This window comes from Nannospalax galili, unplaced genomic scaffold, assembly GCF_000622305.1.
Source record: "Nannospalax galili isolate Female #2095 unplaced genomic scaffold, S.galili_v1.0 scaffold33, whole genome shotgun sequence".
Lineage (NCBI taxonomy): Eukaryota > Metazoa > Chordata > Mammalia > Rodentia > Spalacidae > Nannospalax > Nannospalax galili.
Genome location: NW_008335436.1, coordinates 6,974,154 through 6,983,773, shown reverse-complemented (window position 1 = coordinate 6,983,773; position 9,620 = coordinate 6,974,154). Strand labels below are relative to the sequence as shown.

General features: G+C 34.9%; 1 protein-coding gene across 1 annotated transcript in view; it reads right to left on the bottom strand.

Annotated features, from left to right (window-relative positions):
• Positions 1-9,620, bottom strand: part of Si (sucrase-isomaltase) — an 82,836-nt gene that overhangs the window by 31,508 nt on the left and 41,708 nt on the right. Inside the window, exons 23-25 of the mRNA XM_008830144.1 lie at positions 9,219-9,389; positions 8,093-8,248; positions 2,720-2,923 (exon numbers count right to left, since the gene is read on the bottom strand). Of these exons, the coding sequence (XP_008828366.1) occupies positions 2,720-2,923; positions 8,093-8,248; positions 9,219-9,389 (531 nt within the window). The remainder of the gene's footprint in view (positions 1-2,719; positions 2,924-8,092; positions 8,249-9,218; positions 9,390-9,620) is intronic.

Here is a 9,620-nt window from a genome sequence, read left to right as displayed (position 1 = left end):
TTTTTTTTTTTTTTTTTTTTTTTTTTTTTTTTTTTTTGAGGCAGGATCTCATTCTGTATCCCAGGCAAACTGTGAAATCATATACTTTCTTCTTTAGGCTCCTGAGTGCATGCATTAAAGGTATATACCAACATGCATTAAAGGTACATACCACCATGCCTCACTCTAACGAAGCAATTTATCACAGAAATTAGTGCATACATTCCAGTGAGCCCAACAATATTCAATAAACTATTACTTAAGTCCTTAAAAAATGGAGTATTGAAAATTGTTTTCCCATACTGCATATCTATGTATATTTCTGTATAGCAGTCCGTATGCACAAATACAATAAAATCAAGATTATTGAAGTTTTACCTTTTTAAAAATGACTGGTGATTCAAGTTCTACCCGTGGAGTTGAAAACAAAAAGAGATTTACATTATCAGTGGACTGATACATATGCCACTGTTACCATTTTATATATGCATATAAATATTTAATGATTTTAAGCTTTTTGCTTCAATAAACATTCAGGCAGTTCTTCAAATTTGTAATATTTTAACTTAATAAACTTTTCTTTCATTCTTATTTTATTTTTTATATTGTATTTATTATTTTTATATTATGTATGTGTATGTATTGCCTGCATGTAGGTAAGTGCACCGATGCCATGCAATGCCTGAAGAGAGTAGAAGTTATTGGATCCCTTGAAACTGGAGTTTCAGAGAGTTGTTAGGTGCCATGTGGGTGCTCTGATTGGAACCCACGTCTTCTGCAAGAACAGTCAGTGTTCTTAACTGCTGAGCCATCTCTCCAGCCCCCCTTTCTTTCCTATTTTAGAAGTTTCAACTGATGGTCTATTTTATTTTCCTAGGTAGACATACATAAAGGTTAATTTATGAAGTCACAAAAGTTCTATGATTGTTATGAAAATGCTTTTTAAAAAAATCAATCCATCTAAAATGAATTAACATTTAACCTTATACAAGATGATATCTTTTTACAAGGCTTGTATTAATTTTTAAGATTTTTTTTCATAGACAGGCCATGTACTCCTATGATGCTTGTTGTTTGATTGTTTATTTGATGTTAGTTTTAATTTAATTTGCTGATGAGATCTGCTGTCATTTAAACTTCTACATGGTGAAACATAGTACATATAAAAATATTCTACATATAGTCCTCTTGCTGATCTTTCTTATTCATTTTAATATTTTTCTCAATGGTTTATACTGGAGTCCTTAAAAGTCAAATTTCTATCTAAATATTGAAAGAAAATAATTTCTCTTCATTCAATTAAAATGAAGATTAAGTTTTTTTGAAATAATGAAAGTATAATCTGTTTTGTTTATTTTGGTAGAACTAGTAACAATTCAATTCTAAGTAGCTTTTCTCTTTAACAGGTGGCAGCAACTTTAAAATTATTTAACTTTAGATGACAACTGCATGTTCAGTTATTCACAATTATAAAAACCCCCTCAATGGGAGCTGACTTATGGGTGTTACTGTAATTATAGCCAAATATACATGGCTGAAGAGATTGTAGATCCTAGATGAAATCCTACCTCTGTCAAATGAAATTTCTTAACATATGCTAAATATGAACCCTTATATTTACAGACAAGTGTACAGTCAAAGTGTACATCAAAGAGGCTTCTTTTTGCAACAGATGAGGGATATTACAAAGTTCCACAGCTGGCACACACAGAGAATATACCTCTGGGAGATGCCCAGCCCTGTGTGACACATCTACAGTTGAACCCCTACACCTGAGGCTCATGGAACATAGTGGAACAAAATCAGTAAAGAGAAAACTGATGCATCCCTCTACTCTCATCAGTAAAGCTTCTTTATACAACAGAGTGCAATGTACACAGATGGCCGTAACTGGCTGAGTTTTAGGGAATAAGAGACTGAAGTGTGTGTCTCTAGACAGGACTCCTAGATTAAACTTCATCCACCCACAGCTCAGGGACCATTGTGGAAGAGGGGGTAGAAAGATTGTCAGAGCCAAAGTTGGTCCATGAATATAGGGAAACAGAGGCTCTCTGACCCCTGGAAGCTTGCTCATGTGAACTTTTGGCAATGGTGATGTCATGCTCAATACCTACACTACTCAATCAAATAAGGGCACAGTGTGAAGCAAGGGAAATGGCAGGTGAGCCCAGCCATAGCCTAGGAACTGTTGGTTAAGTGATTCCTGCTGGAGGATGGAGAATAGATCTTCTTTACGATCTCTAGAAAGGCTGACTAGATTCCAGTGGATGAACTTACATCAAAGGACATCTGGGCACAAATGTTTGACCAGATAGGTCTTAATATATATGACAGAATGCATGAGGTCCAGTGGGGGGATATGGGGGATATGAATGGAAGGAGGGGTGGTCTAAATTTGACTAAGAACTACTGTATAAAATGCATGAAAAGTAATAAAAATATTGGGGTTTTTTTTGGTTTTTGTTTTTTTGTTTTTGTTTTTTTGTTTTGTTTTGTTTTTTGTTTGTTTGTTTTTTTGTCTTTTTGAGACAGGATCTCCCTGTAGCCCCAGCTGTCCTGGAATTCACATTTTTTTTTTAATGAGAGGCTTATTTATTAAGTACTTTCTTTGCTATGAGCTCTCTAACAAGAAATGATACTTCTGTAGAATTAAAATATCATCAAGGCAATTATTAACTTTTATTAGCACATTCAAATTATGAGATGAACCACAGTTCAAGAGTGTTTACATTAGACATACCTTAAACTGCAGCATTTCATTTTTGTGATATTTTACTTCCACACGAAGAGTGGAGATGGGAGAAGATGGAAGGCTTATTTGAGCTCTAGTAGGATTCAATTGGAGGGTGGCTGTTATACCAGTTGGTAAATATTGAGTTGAAGTAACCAAATAAGGATTATATTCCCTTGGAAAGTAACATTCAGGTGCTCCACCAGATGTAACCTAAAGGTAATACATGTTCATTATCAGAAAGTGAAATCATTTGAAATTTTTTAAAACTGAATATGTTTAGTTAATGTTGCAAGACTCATGATACAAAATATCTATTATGCATTTTATACATGTTCCAAATTGTTATATAATATATAACATATTGAATCTAAAGTTAGAACAGTAGAGAACAAAGATCAAATATCTATTTTAAGTATGAAGTTATAAAATTAAATTTCAGTACCAAGTAATTCAATCAAAGTTTGTCACTTGTGCAGAAATTATGTCATTCATAAGTTCTAATCTATACTTGTTTTTGTGCCTCACAATCTTGCTGTTTTATTTTTGTAAACATGTGTAAGACCCCACAAAGAGCACATGCTTAGTTCCTTTTCTTCCATTTATGATGGCAAGTTTTTACAGTGACTGATTACATGCCAAACAGTAATGAAAACAGGTACCCTGAGCAAAATTGACTAGCTTAACCCACACTGGAAGAGAACACGGAGGACAATTGGCAAACTGTGGTCTTGAGAGCTGCATAACTTCCCACAACGCTTTCTCCCAATCTCCCATATTGATTACGCTTTCTTAAGAAGCAGTACACTCATTCACAGCCATGTCATGGTCTCTTTTTCTGCAAAACAAAAAGCTCCTTGAGAGAAGTGGGTATAACCTGACTACATTGAGATGGCCTTTCCCTTTCCGTCTTCCTTGGTATGCCTAGCATGCATATGTCAAAAGCCAGGGTGAACTCTGAAGACAAAAACCATATGGTAAATGAGGAAGAGCCCAAGGTACTGATAACATTAAAGTACCAGCATATCAAGATCAGAATTTATAAGAGAAAAGTAAATCCTGTCTTCATTAATCAACTGTTTCCATGCGCCCAAAGTCTCAATTTAAAGCACTCCTTCTCATATGAGTACTGTGATACTCAGTTCAAATGCAGTTTATGAAATGGGTATCAAGAATCAAGACAATGCCAACCTTAGCGAGTTGCAAAGTCTGACTATGACCTTTTCATAGCTGTTTTTCTTATTATCATTATAGCTTTCTTATTGATAATTACCATCACAATTGTATTTTTTCCTAATTAGAGTGAGAATAGTATACATTTATTAATTTAGGGAAACAGTTTTAAAACCTAAATTTTAAATATTTAATAGAAAAAAATTAAAATATTCGTGTTTCCTTATTAAATAAATAAGAAATTACTTATTGAATAAATCTAAAATGTATCACTGAGCAGTGTTTCTAGTCAATGCATAAAGCTGTTTTTGTGGCTATATACCTATACATTTCAGAAGCAGAGAAGTTGCTAATGTATGAAAACAGGCCGTTCTAAGGCATTAAACCTTTAAAAATCATGTGGTTGCCATCAGCTTAAATACAAACATGAAAATGGTGACCAAAAAGGAATAGGAAGATTCAGCAAAGTTCATCAAATTCCTAAGGAAGATCTGCTTTTCCTGAGATAATCAATAGTTTGTGAAGTATTGGTCATTTCTTTCTATATTAAGCTTTTTGAAGGCATATTATGTGTGATTCCTTATCAGAATACATAAATTATTTTGTGCACAGAGTGAACAAGACCCAAGTATCTCTGTGATTTCTTCCGTATTTGTATCCATTTCTTCTCTTCGGTTCCTTCCTCATAAAGTTCATCAAGTTTATATCATTTCCCCATCACTAAGTTGACTTTTCTGCACATAGCTCAATGACCCTTTGCTCGGATTTTTTAAATTTTAATTTGTATTTTATGAGTGAGTGTTTTGCCTACTTGTATGTAAGTGCATCCCATGCATGCAATGCCCAAGAAGGCAAGAAGATTACATTAGATCTGCTGAAACCTGAGTTACAGAAGTTGTAAGCTGCTGTGCGATCACTGGGAATGGAGCCAGGGTCCTCCACAAGAACAGCAAATGCTTTTAACCACTGAGTCATTTCTCCAGTTCTCCCTTCACTAGGATTCTTAAACAGTAATAAAACTCCAATCCTGGGAAAGTATTTACAGTCTGCTGTTGCAATACAGGTAAGTGCGGCTCAGGAAGAGCACCATGCCGAGTGTTCACCCTTTTCTATGACAAAAGACATGGTGCATCCCTAATGATGCAGCCATACTCTGTTTCTCTAGTTTCTTTATCAGTCTGTCCTGCGTGATAACTTGCCTTCTCCATGCCCACCAAGTACTTCTTTATTTTCAACATCACCTCATGGTTTTACTTATTGTAGGAATATGAAAAAGGAGAGCAATCAAACAAAAATTAGGTGTAGACACCATATCCTCCCACTTCTTTACCTTCTGATAAATGACATGTACTTTTTGGCTTAAAGAGAAACATTTTGTCAGTATGTCCAGTGCTCACATGCCTGGAGATATCTCTCCTTCGATTTCAGTCTCTACTACATTGCTGATGTTACCGTCACATCAGTTGTCAGTTACATGATTGGCTGATTATACTCTTCCCATCTTGAAGGAAAAATAAAAGAAGCTTCCACTGTATTAACTTTCCTCTCTGCTGCTCCATTTTTAATTTTCTTTACAGAAGAACATGTAGATTATAAAATCTTACAATCTCCACTTGCCTCTTCATTTTCATTTTCTCTCAAATCAACCATGTGCCCTATCAAGATTTCTTTGTAAATCTTTTCAAAACGTCCATGTTATCAGTTCCAAAAGTCAGTTTTCAATCTTCATATCAGAGATTCATAAGCATAACTTGAATAGTATATCATTTTATGTCTTAAATTGTTTTTCACACAGCTTCAAAGAGCCATTTTTTTCATTACTTTTATTATTCTTTCTTGGTTTACTTTTTAAATTTTCCCATAATTTCCAGATAGAATATTGTAGGAACTCAGGATTTAGTCTTTGAATAGTTTTTTCACTTTCTACTCCAGTTTATTTCCTGAGGTCCCACCACATGGCTTTAAACACTGACTGTATGCTGACATGTGACATTAAATTCTCCATTAAACCCATGTTACAACTTGACAGGTATACTCCCATTTCTCCTGGAAATCTCAGTCTCAGGTTTTCTGCTCCCCAATCATATGAATTTCTCAGTCTCCACTTATACCAACTCATCTGTTCTCAATGTTTACTCTTGACTCTGCCTCTTATACTCCACATTCAATGAGAGAACAAAGCTTCTTGACTTTATGTTAAAAAATATGCATAAGATCAATCACTGATTAAATCCATCATTACTGCACTGAACTAAGTCAACATTCAAATGTAGCCTGTACCAGCACAGCCTCTTGCCTCGTCTTCCTGCCTTGGCTCTGTAAAAGTTTGTTTTCAACTCAGCAGTCATTTCGGGGCCATTAAAGTCTAAATGCAGTCTTGTCATTTGTTTATATCCGTACCAACCTCCCACATACTAAGACTCTTAAAATGGGCCTCTTTATTGATCTACATCATCTATATCCATATTGCTACGCACCGTTTCCTGATATTTCTCCATCATCAGCTCTGTGTCAGATATACTGGCCCTGTTGCCGTATGCGCACTGTGGACGGTACATTGTTGCCCCATTCACGCTTTATCAGAAATATTATTCTATCCCTATGCTTCACCGTTTTTTTTTTTTTTTTTTACTTTTTGTCTTTTCTGTGTTTTCCTTTATTTATTTTATTTTATTTTTTTTAACAGATTTCACCTTCTCACACAAACTTTCCTGGTGCTGTTCCTGGTGCTCCCTCCATTTCCTTTTCTTTCTTTCTCTTGACCGTGTTCCTCAAACGCAGCACAGATTTCCCTCTTTATTTTTCCCGCCTTAGAATATAAACTCTCAGTAATGGGAGGGGCGGATGTTTATTTTGTTTAGAGTGCTGACCTGACAGTATATCGCCACAATAATTTTTTAATGAAAGAGTGGGGCTTAAAGAAACCCAAGGAATTATTTCTGTGCTACAATTCACTAAATGCAATGGTCTTCTGTGGCTGGTCTTTCAGTGTCAAAATCTCAGTTTACTGGTGGAACAGACTTGCATGCCCCATGCTTGTGAGGCTGAGGAAGAAGGATAATGTGTTTGAGGCCAACTTGGGCTCCTTGATTAGACCCTGTCTCAAGATTTAAAAACAAAATTGAAACCATAAGGTGGTAAACCACTACTAGTTCTGGGAAAGTGCATTTTTTTCACATCTCCATGTGTAGAAGTTTTTAATTCTGAAATCACTGTTTATCATTTATGCTTTTCATTTAGATTTTGATTGCACTTTTAAGAATAAAATTCAGGAGAAATGAGTACCAAATAGCACTTCAAGTTCTAGCTCTCACTGACTAATCCTCGCGTGTTTGTTCTTTAATTCAGCTCATCCCAATCATTCTTAATAGTTTTATTACATGAAAAGGAACAGGAGGGAATTTTTTGAAGCAGAAAGTCTATGTCTTATTTTATATAAAGGAATATTCCTGGAAAGCCGATGGCGAATATGTTTTTAGTTCAGCAGTATAACACACAAATTCAATTTTGTGATTAAGTGTAGTAAGTGCTGTCTGCTGAAAAAAAAAAAAAAACTCAAAGCAAGAACCAAAGCCTCACTAGTGAATTACAAAGACAAAAAGATTCCCATTTTTGCTGTCTGCTAAAAAAAAAAAAAAAACTCAGAGATAGAACCAAAGACTCCTAAGTGAATTACCAAGACAAGAAGTTTCCCATTTCTTTCCTCTAATTCTGCTGCAATCACTTACCGCCCACAGCTATTGCTCTTCTGTTGAAAAGGGTCAAAATAACTAAAGAAGAACAATTATTCCTCAGTGGAGCAGATACAAGTTACTACTCAACTTCTTAAGTTTTCATAGGTCAAACAATTGTTTTTAAAATGCTTTTTACTAGTGACAAAATATCTTGCCCAATTTAGTCAGTCACTTACACTCAATCAGTATCTAATACAGTACAACACAACACTATTTCAACCACAATTCCACCTTTAGTTCTGAATGAAGAGCAACTTATACTAGTCCATCTACTCTTGGTATCTGCTAAGTTATATCTTTGAAGAATTTATTAATCTAAAGGTGGACTATCTATTAGAGTTGTTCATTTCAAATGGTAAATGATTCATATACGAATATAATTTATATATTGCTGATTAAAATTGTGATATATGAAGTTCTTATGAAAATGCTTATATGAAAATCACGTCTTGATTCATAATAAAATTTCTCTTACTTCTTGCCACGTACAGCCACGTTGGGCGCACTGTTCTTTGTTTGCTTCGTAGAAATCTGGGTAACAATTGAATTTCTCATTTTCTGAGAAACTTTGTGTCCATGCTACATTAAAGCTTTTTCCAAGATTGAAGTTGAGATCTGTAATTAAGAGAACCTTTGAAAATAAAACATTAATTATTAGTTCTTTGATGTGACCCTGGGTAAATTTAAAATTTTCCAAAAAAATTTTTAAAGCATGACCAATACAGTAAGTTCTCAAAATGAGTAATACTTTTGGTCTAGTTCTTGAAGAGTAAAGAATAGTAAAGGGAAAACTATTAGTCAGTTAATTATTTAGAACTCTAAAATGAGACAGCTATGAGAGACCATAGCACATGGTGAAAACTGTTATCTTAAATTCCAGACTTGAGTTCATTTCTCAGTTCTACTATTTAGTGTTTATGAATCTTTGGAGAAAAATTGTGCTGCACCTGAAATATTCTGTGATTCTCTCTTCTCTCTCTCTCTCTCTCTCTCTCTCTCTCTCTCTGTCTGTCTCTCTCTCTCTCCTCTCTCCTCTCTCTCCTCTGTGTGTATGTGTGTGTGTCTATCTGCTGCATATGCCTTAAGAAATATGCAAAGCAATCATGCATTCTGTCTGTTACAGAAGGTTCTATAATCAGAGGAAATTAACATTATTTCTTTACTACGCTTTTCCTTTGAATCCACTAACATATTATTGTATGAGGAACAACTTGAAATAAGGCAATGCAGCATTATGCCAGAAAGAAAGGAATGGCATGAGAAATGGAGAGGAGAGGGGAGGATGAAGGAGGAGTCCATGACAAAAAAGAATTTAAAATACCCAGTGTCTCTGGGCTGGAGAGATGACTTGGGATTTAAGGGCACTTGCTGCTTTTGCAGCTAACAACGACCTAGAATTCTGCTTCCAGGTGATCCAACACTCTATTCTGGTCTCCACAAGCACTCATACAGTGAGCATACATACGTTCAGGCCTTCACATATGCACATTAAAATAAAATAATTAAATCTTATTATTTAAAAAGTCAAATGCCTGAATGCATATAGCATGGAAAATAAACAAAAATATGGCAGATCCAATATTTTAAATGATTCATTTTACCTGACTGGAGGGATCATAAGTGAAATTATTATGAGGAGACATTTGCTGATTATTTTCTCCTGTGGTAACTTCTGTAACACTTTCTGTCAGCCCAAGGACTTTGATAGTTTTAAAGGCTAATGTGGTGCCATCCGGATATGATGAATGTGTGCACGTTGCAACCAAGCTATTCTGGGGAAAACAGTGCATAATGTTAGATGTGAAGTCCACTAATACTACCCTGATAGACCAATAGAAATAAAGAAAAAGGAAATACTGAGTAATCAAAGCCCAAATTCACTGGTTCTTCCACTGCAAATAATTCACTATTTTTGCACATATGCCATAAAACTTTATTTTTAGAAATAAGCTCACAAGGATTTAGGAGTCCTGTCATATATAATCTTGCTTATTTTAGAATTC